Source organism: Convolutriloba macropyga, chromosome 12 (genome assembly GCF_964194025.1).
Source record: "Convolutriloba macropyga chromosome 12, txConMacr16.3, whole genome shotgun sequence".
In the NCBI taxonomy this organism is placed as follows: Eukaryota; Metazoa; Xenacoelomorpha; order Acoela; family Convolutidae; genus Convolutriloba; species Convolutriloba macropyga.
Window position 1 is genome coordinate 57,907,729 of NC_134479.1, and position 19,161 is coordinate 57,926,889.

Below are 19,161 nucleotides of genomic sequence, written 5' to 3' on the forward strand. Positions count from 1 at the left end.
ATACTAATATTGAGGTTTGAGTCGTTATGCAGTGATAGCTCTGTTTAAAAACTCGCAGCAAAAATGAATCTTGTCTAAGAAATGTCTTACATGGACAGAACATGCCAAAAATGATTTATCCAACACAATTTTCACACCCATGTTACAAGTTATCTGGATCTCAGAAACGTTCCTATAAAATTCTTGGTAATAAAACCAGACAAAAATTGACTTCAATGATTTCTGAGTTGACAAACGAAGAGGATGTTACACATATCGTGGACAATATTTACCCCGTGTTGAGGATAACGACAAAAAAACAATCTTTTTGAAACAAATCGTCGTTTTCATCTTCTTGTCGTCGTTTTCATCTTCTTGACGTCGTTTTCGTCGTTTTGTCGTCGTTTTCTTCGTTCTGATTAGATTCTGTCGTTTAAGTCGCAGGTATCATACAGTTTTTTTTAAAAAAAAAAAACAAAAAATGTGTAATGTTCTTTCTAAGAAGTTGTTTACTTTTTGTAAATCAGGAAAAGTTATATACGGAGTTTAGGCATGACTTCAAAACTTAAAATTGAGAAGGCACATAAGCTAACTGCGAGCTGATTTCACACATCACGATCAAGCTATGGGGGTAATTTACGCTATTAATATATGCTGATTTACTACGTACAATTGCCATTTATAATCAAACAATAGTATATTGAAATTCCAAAGTGCTGCGTATTACTACGTGCTCCTCTAAACTCGTCAATAGGTTATGGGCCCAGAAAACTGAAACGTGAAACACAAGACAGAAGCATATGGGGTGGCCTGTTTGAAAGTGTAACAAAGAAATATAAAGAAAGAGAGCCGTGGTCGAAAGAGTGTGTGTTCTTCAGAGAAAAAGACGCACAGAGCGAGAGAGAGAGAGAGAGAGAGAGAGAGAGAGAGAGAGAGAGACGTGGTAGACAAAGAAAGATAGAAATATAAAGAAAGAAGACAGTGAGAGAGAGGGAGTTAAAACCTTTGAATTTTTTGGTTTAATAAATTATTTTTATGCTTAATATCTATAAAGCTGAAGATTCCAGCGTCAAAGCTTGATGACGGGTTTGTGCAAAACACTAGTGATTTAACAAAAAAAAACGGTCGATTGAAACAAAAACAAAAGTGCCGATTAAAAGAGTCCGGTTATCAAAAAAGTTAAATCGATCTGTAGAACATTATAATTCTTTGAAGACTTTGGTCAGAGTCCGTGCAGGGCATATAACATTGTGTACAAAATTTAAAACATATGCAAACTTACAAAAGAATTGAAGATAGTAAAAGAATAGTAAAACATGATGTATAGAAATCTTGCTTGAATAATATTGCAAACGTTGGCCCATGCGTAAGAGAAAAGTTTAAATAAGTGTTTGAGAAATTATATGGAGGATCGGTCCTCATCGTGCTTAGTCGCAGTGGGGGAATCAGTGACTATATTGTTCCTTGTCTAATCCAATTTTGTCACAGATACTACATTCTCAAACCCAATGAGCTCTTTTATACTAAGTAGACATGATTTTTCATTTAGCTTCTTTTCAACAGCACTGCTTTCTAAAAAAAGTCAATTCGTTTAACGAGGTTTTTTTCGGGGCTCTGCTTTATTATCAATAAGTTTCAAATAAATGTGGAAAAGTTTTGTAATTACAGACTGTCTGGTGGACAATAGTTTTACGTTTGAAAAATCTTTATATTTTTTTTGTTTCCAAAGTCTAATATACTTCTTGTATTTAAAGTTAAGATGTTTTGTGTTAAAGAAAAAATTTCATTTTACAAAATTAGCTCATATTTGATGAAAACTTGAAATAGTAAAAACCTGTTTGGTGTTCTTCAATTGGTTGGTCTAAGTTGTGTGTTTAAAAGAGTTCGCAATTTGATTTTGAACTTTAATTTTCACTTTGTTCAAACTTTTAGTTTTCAGTTCAATTTTTTGTTAAAATCTAATACGAGCTCACCACTCTATACATGGATGACAAAAAGGATGATAAATTTTTCTTTAGCGGTAAAGAAGAGGACTTTGCCTGTTTTTCTGAACAGTTTGAGGCACAAACGTATGTTTTGAAGTTGAATAAAATTCTTGACGGCACTGTAGGATATAATGAGTTCATACCTACGCTGATGGGACGACTCTCACAGGAGCAAATTAAACCGGCCGACCAGAAAACATAACAGTTTTTTTAGGAAAAACAGATGGTCATTTGGTAAGAACTTGTTCGTGACAAGAAATCAGTTATTTTTGCGACCGTATAGGGGAGAAGCATCTGAAGCTTGGAGCGTTTTATGTATGAAGTTTAAAAGTTTTGAGATAACGCGTTAACAAAACTGATAAATGATTTAACAAATTTGGATAAATACAGAAACGAAAATATAGTCGACTGTGTTACTAGAGCCGAAGACAGGCAGTTAAACCTTTCGAAAGTGATTAGTCAATAAGTGAAAGATCGTTTGTCGCGATATTTTTGAAGGGTTTTCATCGTGAATTAGGAAGTTTTTTACTCTTGTAAAATATGATCAAGATAAATATTTGAATGAAATTTAAAATTATTTATTTAACTTTGAAAATGAGATACGCAACAAAAGGAACACAGAAAAATCAGAATCCGTTTTCTTTGCCAATGATCAACGTTGTTTTAATTGTCGCAAAAGGGTTGACATTGCAAAATTTTGTCGTGCACAACGACATGAAAACAAAAAACATGATTTAAGTGCAAAAAATTGAACTTATTGCCCAAAAATTGTTTCACTAACAAGAAATTTTTGTCTACGTTGTGTGTTCAAAAGAGTGTGCAATTTGATTTTGAACTTTCATTTTCACTCTGTTCAAACTTTTAGTTTTCAGTTCAATTTTTTGTTGACATCTAATACGAAATCACCACTCTAAACATGGATGACAAAACCAAAGATAAATCTTTCTTTAGCGGTATAGAAGAGGACTTTGCCTGTTTTTCTGAACAGTTTGAGGCACAAACGTATGTTTTGAAGTTAAATAAATTTCTTGACGGCAGTGTAGGATATAATGAGTTCATACCTACGCTGAAGGGACAACCCTCACAGGAGCAAATTAACCCGGCCGACCAGAAAACATCAGAATTTCTTTGAGGAAAAACAGATGGTCATTTGGTATGAACTTGTTCGTGACAAGAAATCAGTTTTTTTGCGACCGTATATGGGAAAAGCATCTGAAGCTTGGAAAGTGTTATGTATGAAGTTTAAGAGTTTTGAGATAACGCGTTCACAAAAACTGATATCTGATATAACAAATTTAGATAAATACAGAAACGAAAATACAGTCGACTGTGTTACTAGAACCGAAGACAGGCAGTTAAACCTTTCAAAAATGATTAGTCAATAAGTATAAGATTGTTTGTCGCAATATTTTTGAAGGGATTTCATCGTGAATTAGGAAGTTTTTTACTCTTGTAAAATATGATCAAGTTAAATACTTGAATGAAATTGAAAAATATTTATTTAACTTTGAAATTGAGATACGCAACGAAAGGAACACAGAAAAATCAGAATCCGTTTTCTTTGCCAATGATCAACGTTTTAATGGTCGCAAAAGGGTTGACATTGCGAAATTTTGTCGTGCACAACGACATGAAAACAAAAAACATGTTTTAAGTGCAAAAATTGGACATATTTTGCCCGAAAATTGTCTCACTTACAAGAAATTTGAATCCGATGCAATAAAAAAAACAAAAAAATTTTTCGAAGGAAAGTCAAAAATTAGTTTTGGATGAACAAAAAGAGGAAAGTTTCAGCTTTTTCTCGAGTGAGATCTTTGTCGATCATCAAGATTTTTTTATTGACTCTGGCGCAACAAACTACAGGATTAAAGATAAAACACTTTTAGTAACGTGGATGAAAATTTATCTGGCATAAATCACAATGCCAACCAAACGCACTCTTCAATTTCAGGAAAAGTGGATGTTGAAAAATTTGCAAAAAATAGCAATGAAGAACTGAAAAAGAGTATGTTTTAAATGATGCTTTAATCGTACCTGATAACTCAAAAAACTGAATTTCTTTTTAAAAACTCAGAGAAGTGGGTTTGATGTTTCTTCCGGTGAAAAACTTAAACTGGTTTTTCAAAAAATCTCGTTTCCTTTCCAAGTTGAAAATTGATTGTTTCTCTTTTGAAAAACTGAGGAAAAATTTCCCTGTTCAAATGAAAGTTGCTTTAATATTTACATTTTTTAAATCTGGCATCCAATGATGCAACATAATATCTTTCTTGATTTGAAACGCTTGCCAGAATTTGTTGAGGGAAAGAAAAAAATGACTCAAAAATTGAGTGTTGTGAATTTTATTAGTTGAATAAATAAAAAAAACAGCTTCTTCCTAAGGATTGCATTAAAAGAGCTATCAAAATTCTGGACGTTGTGCATACAGATGTCTTAAAGAAAAATTTCTCCCGAAGCTGTTGATGGCCATTGTTATGCCACTGGACATGTAAATGGTTCCAATCGTTTCTCAAACGTTTACTTTACGAAAAAAACGGAAGACGAGGTCATGGACAAGTTTTAACAGTTTTGTGTTGATGTTAGAAGAACAGGCATTTTAGTTTCTGATGGATGGGGAGAATACATTTTAAATGAGTTTAAGCGCTATTGTAGGAACCAAAGAATTCGTTTTGAAAACTTTGTTCAATATACAACACATGAAAAAATTGAAAGAAAACGGTGAATCCCTGTTGCTATGGCTCGCTTTTTTGGATAGCACATGCTTGGACAAAGAATATCGGACATATGCTTCGACCGTGACTTTTCACGTCAAAAACATGCTTTTGCTTTCAGCTATTGAGAAAACTCATATTTGAAATGATGTGCAAAAAAATCTAATTTATCTTTTGTTAAAATTTTGTTTGTGTGCCGTTTAAGCAAATTGAAAAATCAGCTCGCGAAAATTTAGATCAAGCCTCGAAAAAAGAAACATTTCATGCGAATTCTGATACTAGTAAGTGCTGTTTGATTGGGTTTGAAGAACAAAAAGGTGAATTCAAAACTCAAAAGCGGCAAAACGTAAAGTTTATTGACAATGAATATATCTTCAAACATACGAAAACACAAAAATTGGAAGAAGAAACTGATAAAGAATCAAAAAAAGTTTCTTCTTTGAGTCAACTTCCTATTGATCGTTTGCTTCCAAAAAAAGTTGATGGGTCTTTGCAAAATCCAGATTGGTTCACAGCAATGAAAAAAGTGTACGACTCTTTAGTTGAGAAAAATATTTGCTCCTTAGTAAAAAATAATAAAAAAAGTAGTAGGAATTAGATGGCATTTTGCTTTGAAACTTGGTCTTGAAATATTATTTTGAAACATGTCGTTATATAGCTCCTTTTCTTCAAAAGATTTTATCAAAATTTTCGGTAAAGATTTTTTTGAAGCATACTCACCTAGATCTATTCTTTCAACCATTAAAATTTTGATGAGTCTGGCTATTTTTAACGCTTTTTAATTAATAAAAATTGACATAAAAACTGCTTATTTAAATGCTCAAATTGAAAAAGATTTAGTTGTTAAACAAATTGATAGTTTTGAAAATTCGGATGAAAATGAAAAGCTCTTTGGTTGCAGGTTGAAAAGAGTTTTCATGCTTTTAAAGAACCTGGAAGAAACTGATTTTTAACTTTGAAGGTTTTGTTGATTGCACTAACTTTTGTTAACTCATTTCATGACCATTGTTTGTTTATAAAAAAGCAGGACGGAAAAATAATTGTTTCTTTTTGTTTACGGGTAGATGATTTGATAGTTTGCGGCCTTTCTGAAATATTTTGTGATTGGTTACAAGCTGAAGTTTCCGAGAAAGATGAAAATAGTGATTATTCAGATTCGCCAACGTTCTTAGGAATGAAAATTGAATTCCTCGGATATAAAAATTAGCCAAGAGAAATATCTTGAAATGATTTTAGAAACTTTCAAATTGAACAGTTGCAAGCCAATTGACATACCATTAGAGGAAAACTGCAAAATTTCAAAAAACCGACTGTCTTCAGGAGGGAAATGAGGAAGAAATTAGATTGAGTAAAACTAACTTTCGAAGTTTGATAGAGTTGTCTGAACTATTTAATTTTGTCAAGTAGACCCGATATTTGTTTTGCTGCTATTGCTCTAAGTTTGTATACTGAAAATCCCGGAGAAGTTCATTGAAAAGCGGCTAAGAGTGTTCTTAGATATTTAAGAGGAAAAAGGAATCAAACTTTATATTTCCTTATAACTCAGGTTCTGGATTTGTTGACTATTTCTGATGCTGATTTGGCACGAAACATAGATAACAGGAGGAGGACTTCAGGTTTTTGTTTTAAGCTAAGTGAGCTGCCTGGAGCCATAAATTGGGGTTGTAAGGTCAAAAAGACTTTAGCAACATATTTTTGCTGAAGAAAATTTTAACTCTGTTGTTGAAACGAAAAAAGAATCCATCCACCTAAGTTGAATTCTGGAGGACTTAGTATTTTTCTGTAAATTACCTCTGAAAATTTTTGTATTGCCCTTATTAAGTATTCTATGTATCGTGGAAAAACTAGACAGTTTGCTATAAAACTAAAATTTTTGCGAGAACTGGTAGAAAACTAGAAATTTGAACTGTCTTATATCACAACATAAAACATGCCTACAGATATTCTGACCAAATCGCTTGGAATAAGAAAACACTCACAGTTTCGTACAAATCTACTGGGTGAAACCTAGCTCGATGGGGGGGGGTTTCTGTATGAGGTCAAAAATAAAAAGTGAGAAAGCTCATGCGCTAACATCAAGCTGATTTCACACATCGAGATCAAGATTTGGCGGCTAATTTACGCTACTTATAGTTTTGAGCTGCTGCGTATTTCTGCGTGCCCCTCTATTCTCGTCAATACGGAGCATAAAACGCAAACTTTAGCCACAAATTCGATTATAACGTAGTCGGAGGGCATTTAGGTTAAAAATACCGCATAATGCGGTTCACTGTTTGAATCTTTAAAATCGAAGTACGTAAAGACCGTGGTCAACAAATGACCGATGAAAAATTTGCAAATTGACAAACGCTTAAAAATAACTTTTTTAATGCAATTGCAAAATCTATCTTTTTTTTCTGTGTTTAAATGATATTCTTTAAAAACTATGATCAATATCAATTAAGACCAGTCTAATCTAAAACTAAATATGACAAAAATTATATTAACTGTACCATTTTGAGCTTTAGAGGACTTAGAATAACCATTTGACCTTGAGTATAGGGCTTCTCAGCAGCTTCAGCACACAAACATATGAAAGGCTACTAAAACAACCCCTATGCTTAATGTCAATTTTGCAATATTTTATAAAGAAATTTGCAAATTTGTAAAATATTTCAATAAATTTACATATATTTGCAAACACGTTTAAATATTTTTGTCCCTAATGGTTATTAGTTGGCCATCTCAGAGAAATGGTTAGGAAAAGAAAACTCATTGCTGTATTAAGTAGAGCTCGAGCAGAACGAACTGGGCCGATCGTTTGTAATTTTTTGCAAACTTAACAATATTTTGCAAAATTTTGCAAATTTGACTTTGCGAAGAGATAATTTGCAAATTTTTAAAAATTTGTCTTTATCGAGCAAATTATTGCAAATATTTGCAAATTTAGCATTTGTTTTGAACTAGGGACGCTCTTGAGTTTTCTCTGACTAAACAAATAACTAGACCTAGAATGATTTATAAATCGATTTGAAAGCCATTTAGAGAAAAGCAATGAAAAACATTGGAGAGAAAAACAGTAAAAATCAGAGACAAATTTCCACTTGTGAACAAAAAAATCACAATAGAGAAAGCAAATTTTTGTTCAGATAACGTTTTCCACTTCAAAATTTGAGTGAAGGAATTCTCACCCCAAATTTACTTGCTTTTTCTCTCCACATCCGTTGTTTTGGAACTGGACTTCAAAAATCATGAAAATGTGTGAACAGATCATAAAAAAATAACTATAAAATCAAGAAATATGTTCGAAGAAACGGCTAAAAACGGTTATCTTAATGTGTCAAAAGCAATACAAATTATTTGAATTGTAATAGGTGCGCAATTATAGCCATCTGAGAAGATGAGGACGGCAATTAAACATTGATTGAAACAAAATTCGCAATGATGATACGCGTTAAAAGAGGTGGTTCTTACTTTTTCTGCAAAGAAAAATTTTTCCGGACATCCAACAATAAGTAAACAACTTCTTAAATCTGTTTATATACATGTGTTGAAGTATCTTAAATTTCGTGATAAGTTCTTTTATCGAGACTCTTAAAATGTTTTTTTTTGTAAACCAATTTAGCGAAAAATTGTGACGTTCTCAGTCAACGCTAAAAAGGAGTCTTAGTGAACCTATGAAAATAAAAAAAAGCAGTAAGAGAACCATCTTTTCAACAAATTTTGTTAAAAAATTTTCCTTTCATATCCTGAAAACTGACTACATAACCTTGTCTGACGAAGTTATGGACTGAAACGCAACTATTTGACCGGGATCCATTGCCTGTTTCACGATAACTGGCTCACTGTCTTTTCCATTGCTCTCAGTTGAGAGTGAAATGTTGTAACTTTGTCCGGGGGCTAGTCCAGTTAGTTGAACAGAAGTGGTGGAAGGGGCAGGAAACGAGCATCCGGCTGCACAGTTGCCCTCTGCCGGTACTAGAGACACTTTGAGATACTAAAATAGTATGTAAATTAAAATTGCAATTTTATAATTGCAATATTATAATTAGAATTATATAAGCAGTATAATATGCAATAACTGAAATGCAATGTTAGAAAAATAGAATTGCAAAAAAAGTTTCTCATAAGAATTGCAATATAAGTGTCATTTTAAAGTTGCAATACTATTTTAAAATTAGAATCGCACTATAAATTAGAATTGCTTTTTAAGTTTCATATTAGCATTGCAAAGTAAATTTTATATTGGAAATGCAAAATAAGTTTTATATAATTTCATTATATGTTTCATATTAGAATTGCAATATCAGCTTCACATTGGACCTGCAAAAAAATTCATATTGGAATTGCAATAAAAGTTTCATTTTCAAATTGCAATATATATATCATATTAGAATTGAATTATAATTTTCAAATTGGAAAATCAAAACAATTTTTATATTAGAATTGCAACTTAACTGTCATTTTAGAATTGCTATATAATTTTAATATTAGAATTGCACTATAAGTTTTTATTACAATTCCATTAAAAGTTTCACCTTAGAATTGCTATAAAATTACCATATTAGGATTGCAATAGAAGTGTCAAATTAGTATAAAAATACAAGTGCCATTTTAGAACCGCTATATAATTTTAGTATTAGAATTGCACTGTAAGTGTCAAATAAGAAATGCATTATAAGTGTTTTGTTAGAATTGCATTAAAAGTTTCACATTAGAATTGCAATATAAATCTCATATTAGAATTGCATTCTAATTTTCAAATATGAGAGAAAAATAGAAAAAAGGAATCTAATAGTATAAGTTTTAAAAGAGAAAATCAATAGACGCTTCATAATAGAAATGCGAAAATGAATCATATTAGAATAGCAATATATGTCTCTTTTTACAATTGTATCATAATTTTCATATTAGAATTGCAATATAAGTTTCATATAAGAATCAAAAATAAGTTTGATATCAGAAAAAGGATATAAGTCTCAAAATAGATTTGCAATATATGTTTCATGATAGAATTGCAATATAATGTTCTTTTTAGTATTTTAATATAAATTTTATGTTAGAAGAATAGCGATATCAGTTTTATTTTTGAATTGCAATGTAAGTGTCATATTAGAATAACAATATAAGTGTCAATGTAGAATTGATATATAATTCTAATATTAGAATTGCACTATAAGTGTCACATTAGAAATGCATTATAAATTTCTTGTTACAATTGCATAATAAGTTTCGCATTAGAATTGCTATATACTTATCATATTAGAATTGCAATAGAAGTGTCATATTAAAACTGCAATATAATGTTTTTATTACAACTGCAACATAGATTTCATAATAAAATTGCAAGATAAGTCTCATAATAGAATTGCAAAATAAGTTCCCTTTTGGAATTACAATGAAAATTTAATATTGTAATTTCATTATATGCTTCGTAGTAGAATTGCAATATAAGCTTTACAACAAATTGCAATATAAGTTTCATATTAGAATTGCAATACAATATTCATATTAAAATTTCATTCTAAGTTTCAAATACAATAGAATTTTAGAATCTGATAGAATAAATTAAATAATAGAAAAACAAGAGAAGCTTGATATTATAATAGCAAATAAAATCTTATTAGATTTGCAATATAAGTTTCATATTAGAATTTCATTTTAACTTTCAAATATAATAGTGTAAAAGAATAATAGAATCTAGTAGAATTAGTTTTATAATAGCAATACAATAGAAGCTTCATATTAGAATTGCAAAATATCAAATTAGAATTGCAATTTATGTTTCTTGATAGAATTGCAATATAACGTTCATTTTAGTATTGTAATATAATTTTCTTATTAGATTTGCAATATAAGTTTTGTATTAGATTTGCAGTATAAGTTTTTTTATATGTACAAATCAAGTTTTATTTTTGAATTGCAAAATAATATTTACATTAGAATTGTAATTGAAGTTTTATTTTGGATTTGCAATACGCTTGCTTACAATTACCAGTTCCTCCAACTTTTTGATGCAATTTATAAGAGCAGGCCAGTTCCAGGGCTCCAACAAGATGCTCGCACGTACGTTGGAGATGTAATCCTTGTTAGATTAAAATGGTTAAATATTAGCCAGGCAGTAAAACAATTAAACATCCAAAGTTTTGTATTTTATTCAGCTAATATTTTATCTAGTCTTTTAAATGCTTTTAATACAGGTTTGCAATGAGAAACTGTTGTTATCGCCCCGTGATTCTGGAGTTTGTTTTGTGCATTATCTGAAAAGATGATTACGAAGAACTGTAACCGTGTTTTCTATTATGATAGGTTCTCAAGTTTCTGAATTTATTCTTAAAAAATAACGATTTAGAAAACGTTCAGCAACGCGTGAGCTAAAAATTAATAAGCTGCAAAGTATTTTGCTGTTTCCAAAAATAACTTAGTAAACGACAATTTTTTTATTAATTGATAGTGCCAGCTTCGATTTTGAAAAGCCAATCTTGTGTATTTTCTTTGTTATCAACTTTTTCTAGAAGAGTTCAAACAATAGGATTGCATTTTTCTGGTCAATTAACTATATTATAGGTTGTTTTTAGGTTTTAAGAGCTTCTCTACATGGAATTGCTTATCTTTAGTTAGGAATCTTATTGTAAAATATACAGCTGCTGGTGTAGAAAAAAAATCGAAACTATTCATGAGAAAAATCTTTGAAAAGAATGATTAGGCTGAAGTGAAAAATTAATGCAGTTCAATTCAATTATCTGTTCTGTTATCTCTGAAGTTATTGTTTGAAATGTTTGCCATGTACTTGAAACCCCAAAGTATCCCGGTAAACTGGTATAGTTTGGTAAGAAATTAAACAGATGTGCTTTTCGAAGTTTCTCAGAACTTTTAAAAAGTTTATCAAAAATTCTGTCGCTATTATTTTGATCCCTAATAGTTTTTGGTTGACAGGGAAGGAAAGTTATAACATCATCGAAAGAAAACGCACCGATTTTTCAAATTTTCATGAGTACCATATGAACTAATTAAACATTTTGTATCAAAAAAACTGTACTGGATATTCTGCTGTCCAAATAAAAGCAATCCAAATAAATGCAGTCCAAATATAAACTATTCATGATATCTCATCAACAATTAGGAATAAATTGACTCAGCGGCAGTTGTAGCTGAAGCCGGCCTCGAGTCTCAGAGCATTTCAGCGCCGATCCAGCACATTTCAACTGCATAAAATTCAGTTCAGAAACGATGCATTCTACTATTTTTTAGGTTTCTTTTTGTGCAGATTTTCTTCATTATGATTATATTGAGGTCCTAGAATTCGCTAAGACTAAACTTATCCTGTATACTCTGAAGTTTTCTCATACCCCAAAATCAAGTCTGAGCAGAACAATGCCACACATTTGTAGCACATAACTGATAATTATTATAGTCGTATACACACCATTTATACTTTACCTGGCGTGTAGGCAATTACCACAAAGCGCATATAGCTTATCGGCTACGTCTTGTTACACAAATTAGATCTTACAAGTACCCACACGAGAGTTGGGTAAAAAAATCTCACATAAAGCAAACCCTGCTGGTGGGATTTCAGCTCAACATATTATTTTTCCTGCAGTGATATTAACTGTAAAATCAGAACTGTAAATTGGGATATGAACAAAGTACTGGCCGTCCTAAAATCCAGATCGTCTCTAGACTTATTCAGGGCTGATTTCCACTGCCTCTTATCTCCAAGTAATTGAGTAATATGTGATAGGTTAAAAGGAACTTTTACTGTGTGAGATTTGACCATTTTTTTGTAAGTTCATGTAAACGATGCATCTTCCTGCAAGTTCTTATGAGACAGTTTTCTCGGAAAAGGATTAATCGGACATTATACGATTGATTTTTCATTATCACTGGGGCTTCGTTTTTTGAAATTTTTGCCCAATTTTCTGACCCTTTTAGTCATAGTTTTATCTATTTTTTGATGTCTTTTTTAATAATCGTCACGCACTAGCAAACTGTGCGAAGGATTTTTGTAACCAACCTCTTATTTAGGAGTACTATGGTTATTGTTCTTTCTTTCAAAAACTTGTGAGCGAGTTTTACTTTAGATCCAATGAAATAGAATTGTTTCAATTTACTTTCTAATTATTTTTTTTAAATATTGTTTTCAAAACACATAATTAGTTCAAGATAGGTAAGAAATTTAAATTTCTACAATGATTTTTTATGATTTCGCCAGTCTGATCATATCTTCTTGTCTTGAAATCATGTAGCATTTCAAATATGTTGTCGCATTTCAGTAATTTTCTGATCAATTTCTAACACTTTTTAGTTGACTCGGTCTTTCTGAATCAATTTCGATAATTTGGACAAAACTAGTCTAATTTTCAGTTTCATGTCATGTGATTTCAGTCTTTTTGTTTTATGATTTAATTGTTCTACAAGTTTTCACTAATAAATTTTTCTAACTTATACCTTGTGGAAAAACGTTTCCATCGGAGGATATCATTCTTCTTGTTCCGGCCCCCACTTTATTGGGGAGGCAGGAACTGTATACTCAACTGGGTTTTTTTTGTTCCAAAAATTTTAGCCGATCAATATATTGCCGACCGTAGAGAGTTGTGAGTGGCATCATTCAAAAGCAAGTACATCCTAGAATCTGGAATTAAAGAGATTTTTTCGATATTCGTTTTTTACAAGGAGTTATCGAGGTTAGAATTTTGTGAGTATTCGACAGTTTTTATTCACATTTTCAGTAATTTTGGCTATAACCTGGCAAAATTTCGCTAATATAACTTAAAACAATCCAATATTTTTAACGGCAAAGTTTTTTTGTTACTGTTTGAGATTGAAGAGCGCTGCTGAATCGTTTCATTGCATTTTTTTGCCTAAAATTTTTGATAAAATTTTCAAAATTCGAAAACTCTTTTCATCAAAAACGGCACAAAATAAGCATTATTGGTTTACTATCTTAACGTAGTGACCTAATAACTTTGACACAGACTCCTCAATCTCCAAAAGAGCGTTAGTCGAAATTAGGCGCTCTAAGCAAGAATTGAAATTTAGCCGTTTTTGAAGATTTAAGTCGATAATTGGACAAATTGCATCATTTATTTTTTTATTTAAGAGCCTCACTCAACAGTTGGTTTATTTTGCAAACATTTGGATTAATTGGTTGGATTGTTTGGCGCCCAGCAAAATCAGGTATAGGTTTGATCTTATTATGGATTATTACAATCAGAACTTTTTTATGTTTTATTTTGACGCTGCCTTTTTTCAAAATAATTTGCTTTCCATTTTACTGTATTTTATTCACGGCTCCATTGATGACAACTCCCATTTACGTGAAAATGAGGAAGCCGATTGTAGTTATAGTTTGTTTTCGGAGAACATAAAGGTTTTTATGTCTTTGAGGAAGAGTTTTAGCAAACTTTGATTGAAATCTTGGGTTTTGCCTTTGTTTTTAATTTTCTATTTTTTTTGCAGTCTGATTACTAAGTCTAACCATTCAAAGGTCCAAATGGCTTCTTCATGAGGGATTAGTGAAACTGCACCATGCATTCGGTTGTTACCTAACGTTTCTCATGTCTTTGAATGTATTTGTCTTAAAAAAATTTCACCGATTATTAGAACTGGTCCTCTTTTTATATTAATTCAGTCAACTTTTTGCATATTCTCATTAAACACAGGTCAAACGTTTCTTCTTATCGAATAAAAACTAATTTTTTGGCTGATAATTTTAGAAAAACGTTTTCCTAAATTTGGTAATTCGAGTTTTCTTACAAATTTGTGATTTTTGTGCTTGAATGCCCATTTTTGAGTTTGTTTTCGTTTCTTTGGTAAATTGTCAAAATACTTAACAGATGTAAGTTAAAATGAAATTTACTAAACTTTTTATTAACATATTTAATGTTTTCATAACATTTTTTTTTGTGGGCTGCGACACCATTCTCTTGCAGAATTTGGTAGATATTTTTTTTATTTTTGCCCTGTGTTTGTTGATGATTTTTGTTGTCGTGTGCCAATTATTGGTTAATCAAAGTTATCAGTAGCCAAATAAGGATACAAAATTGAGCCTAATGACTGCTATTGGTATATAGCTAAAGGTTTAATTGACTGTCATTTTAATTTCTGAAATAAAGAGCCAAAATATTCTTCAACTTATCCCTTTTTGTCCTGGTTTACGTTTTTCGAAACTGTGTTGTTTGAAATGTTGTATCTTTTTCGTAATTAAGCCTCTCCATTGAGCAGTCTCTTTAAAGTTTTGTTGAATCAAACAGTTTTTTTCTATTGTATAAACTTTTTAACTGATGTCTTCAGGGCTTAGACAATTTGTTTCAGATGAATTTTTATACTTCTCAACTTTTATACTTATATATATACTTCTCAATTTATATGAATTTATATACTTCTCAGTTTTTGCGGTTCATTTTTGCTTTTATTAATTGATAGCCTTTTTGAGAAGAAATTATGATGATCAAAAGAGACGCAAATGAAGATTTTGTTTCAATTATTTTACAAATAATATTTCATTATTTTATAATTTCAATGGCTCCAACACGGTGGTTTCGCAAAGTTGTTCGTGAACTTTTTTTAGTTCCACTTGTATACAATGTTGTTTCATAGTCTTATAGTCTTATAAATTAGATTCACTAATAAGACGCAGAATTAGTTTTCCAAGAAGTTCCAAGATAAACTGTTCACTGTCTGAGTCGAAAGTTTATAATGGCTATGATTTTTGAAAACATTTGTTTTTTTTTAATTTTAGAATCTTTTGTTTGTTATCTTGTAGCTTAGGATCTCTGTAGACAAATCACATCCCTCGTCTATTGAACTACAATTTGCTGTTGAAAGCTGTTTCATTTTCCTCAAATGGTCTTTGTTCTTGATACAACCATTTCTCATAAAATATTCGTGATCTTTACATTTGCGCCCATTTTTGTAGGATTTTGTTTTCATATCACAATGATGAGCGGTCTTTTGGTCATGTATAAAAAACGCAATCGAAAGTTTTATATGTTTCTAATGAACAGCCTAATGATTAATTAACTGAGACATCTTTTTCGTGCAAATTATTTCGTGCAAATTTTTTCTTGCGAATTTTATCGTGCGAATTTGTCCTTTTGCCTATATTTGTTGTTTCCTTTTGTAGTCGTCTAACGTATCCTGGATAAGGAAAGATCTCAATTGCTTTTTATGGAGATTTGAAAGAAGATCTCAATGATTTCATTTGTTGCAAAAAGTTTCTAATTAGATTGAAATTAATTCGTTTCAAGAAAAAAAGTTTTTTTTATTAAACTTTGCCCTTTTGCTCAGTTCTTGTCGACTTGTTACAAGGTCACATTGCGGAAAAGTCCCATATTTTTTATAATAAATTACAAGTAACTTTTCTTAGTATAAATTTTATCTGATGCCATTTTGATTTGGTTATTAATGGTTTTTCAAAGAATGGACAAACGAGTTTTGGTAGTAATTAATATTTGTGATTATTTGATGTTTATCGCCGTCTTTTCTGGTAGTCATATTTGTTAGTCACAAGTCTCATAGGCGCTTTTAGGTAGATTGTTTTTTTCATTTAGTAGTTTGTTGAACGATATGTTGATATGTTATTTTTTATCTCTTCCTCATTTGGTAGGCATTTAAGTGATAAATGTAGATGAGCAGGGTCGGAGCTTTATTTGCGAACCCACATTGCCGAGCCTCCTTGTTAGTCAAATTATCAAAATTATCAAACCTGTTTTGAGTATTGAAAACGCTAGAAGTAAATACAAACCTTTTTTGTAAATTCATTATAATTGCAACTCAAATTTGCGAAATTTTGAAGTAAAAAAAAACCTCCTTTATAATTCTCCTATATCATTGTTTACAAAAAATTAGGAACTCTATTTGAAATAATATTTGTGTTTGAAAAACTTCATCATTGAGAACTTTTTTTCGGGAAAAAAAAAGTTTTGCACCGTTTTCCACGTGAGATCAAACTTTTTTCACGAACCTGCCAAAATTTTTAATTCGGTTGATGTTATTAAACAATCGTTCAGCTGCCCAACCTGCGTTCCTTGTCAAACCTTGATGTACGTCCAATTTACTCACAATTAACAAAACTTTGCCCAGTAATTTGAACAAATTATTTAAGTGTCAAAGTACCTCAACAGTCTCGAAGTATTCGACCTTCAAGGTGATTTCGGTTGAAGTGACAACTCTAGCATTTGTGTCTTCTGTCGGAGGCAGAGGATGAGTTGAGTCTTCGATTGTTATGACGTCACTCGACAAGCCATGACTCACAGAATAGATCTAAACTATTGAACACTTGAAAATTGGCATAGCTTTTCCAATAATTTTGAATACAAGAAACTTCACCGAGAGAAATATGTATGTTTTTTTTGTTGGTTTTTCATCCAGATGATAATTGGGGGGGGGGGGCAGGTTTAGACCTCGACTTATGAAAAGACTTTATAATTCTAGTAGGGGTGTCCAATAAACAAACGGTCCAGCTCCTAAATTAAAGTCGAGGTAAAGATTTTTCATGGGTCCAGATAAGGTATTTTCATAGCAAATTAAGGTCGAGCATAGTCAATGAAGTGGAGTGGGAATAATAGGTCGAGCATTTTATGAAAAGTCGAGACGTAAACCTGAGGAGTTAATGCGAAGTGGAGTGGGAAAAGGAGACGTTTTGATCAAACTTGATTGTGTTTGTAACATCAAGGAATTGTGTGTGCTGACTCAGTATTCGGTGGGACGACAAAAGATCGCTAAAGATTTTTTGAGTTGAATATTGGTCATTATAATTCATCTTATTAAATTTTGGGATAATATGTTAAGTTTTCATAGATTCGCATCAAGTCCAATGGACAAGCGGACTTGAGTGTCAGAGCATTTCAGCGCTGAACCAGCACATTTCAGGAGTAAAAAATTAATTCAATTCCAAAACATTGCATCTCCAGATTATTTTAAGTTTCTTTAGAAGCTCTTTTCCTTCATTATGATTATATTGAGATGATATCATTAGCCCATGCAAAATTTATTGCATATAGTTTGAAAATTACTCATGCACCGAAGCTAAGTCTGAGCAGCATAAAGTTAAGTTTTTATTGCTTAGAACTGATAATTACTGTTAAAGTATACACGCTAGTTGTTTTTAAGGTAGCTTGTAGGTAATTACCACAAAGCCCACTTAGCTGAGTGGCTACGACTTGCTACGCAATTAAAATGGTACAAATTTTCACGCGAAAGATCAAATCGCATATAAAGCAAACATTGTTAGCGGCAGTTAGGATGAACATATAATTTTTCAAGCACTAAATTTTACTCAAGAATCCAGTGTAAGTTGTGACATGAACAGAGTACTGGCAATCCAGAAAACCAGAATATCATTCAACTGATTCAGTGCTGATTTGCTCTGTAACCAACCTCCGGGCAACTAAGACGTGCACATGGCAGAGCTGCAGCAATTTTATGCGAAATTCCGAATAACTCCTACTTCAGCCAATGAGGAGTTATGATATCATTTGCTGTTTGTGATATACAGCCCCCAATAATATTGTTTTTATCTATTTTCTCATCAGGTCTCGAAACGTACATTTGTCATTTGTTGACCGAATGGACCAATTTTTGGACAAATAGGACATAACCTCTTCACATTTGTCTTGGATTTATTTCGCTGTTTTCACTGTCGTTCTATAGCAAATTAGCCTCTAGATTTCTCGATTTTATTGAAATTAATCTAAGATATAATTCAGGGACTAAAATTTGTTAGTTACAAGTACGTTGAAATCAGCAATTTGCTTTTTTCAAACCGCAATTATTAAAATGATGAAATCATGGCACTTTGTTAGCAATTTCCGATAGACAATAGCTCAAAAACACAGATTGTGGACAAATGTGACAGATTTTTTTCAAACTTTCTCAAATTTCAAATAATTTGATCTTGTTTTCATTGCATTCAATGCTCGCTTATAACTTTAATTTTGAAATATGGGCCTTGAAAAAGCCAACACAATCAAAAAAATTTGCTTGTTTTTGTGTACTTTTTGCTGTGTACGGCGAAAAAAAAATTTTTTGAATTATTTCCTGTGCTGAATCGTAAGAGCCAACTGGATCCTATAAAACATAACTGATTCTTGGAAGTCATAATATTAAATTATAAAAAAATAGAACCAAGTTCTGAAACTAACTAGTTTTACGACATTGTTTAGACTGAAATTTCAAAGTGTAATAAATATTATATTAATGTGAAATGTACGGGTCTTTTCCATTATGCCCCTATGCCCCTCCACCGTTTAATAGGCCTGTAACGCATAGCAGCCTCCCGCTTTTATGGTATTTACATCTGAAAGAAGGGTTGTAATGTAGCGAGGGGTTTTAATTCGAAAAACTCCCATTTCTCAACAGTAGTTCAGACAAGTTTTGTGATAGTTGATTGACTCTTTAACTGACCAATTAATAAACCGATATTAACTTTTTTAAAGAGATACTAAAAAAAAAATAAAACTGTTACGCGAGAATTTTGCTCAAATCAGGTCTTCTCACTCTGGACA

At 31.5% G+C, this 19,161-nt stretch overlaps 2 protein-coding genes across 2 annotated transcripts in view; one reads left to right on the plus strand and one right to left on the minus strand.

Annotated features, from left to right (window-relative positions):
- The window catches only part of LOC142350947 (calcium-binding protein 39-like), a 613,053-nt gene that overhangs the window by 490,097 nt on the left and 103,795 nt on the right, over positions 1–19,161 (plus strand). The gene's annotated exons all lie outside the window — the stretch shown is intronic.
- Positions 1–19,161, minus strand: part of LOC142350564 (uncharacterized) — a 108,174-nt gene that overhangs the window by 37,968 nt on the left and 51,045 nt on the right. Inside the window, exons 4-5 of the mRNA XM_075402414.1 lie at positions 16,772–16,918; positions 8,421–8,648 (exon numbers count right to left, since the gene is read on the minus strand). Of these exons, the coding sequence (XP_075258529.1) occupies positions 8,421–8,648; positions 16,772–16,918 (375 nt within the window). The remainder of the gene's footprint in view (positions 1–8,420; positions 8,649–16,771; positions 16,919–19,161) is intronic.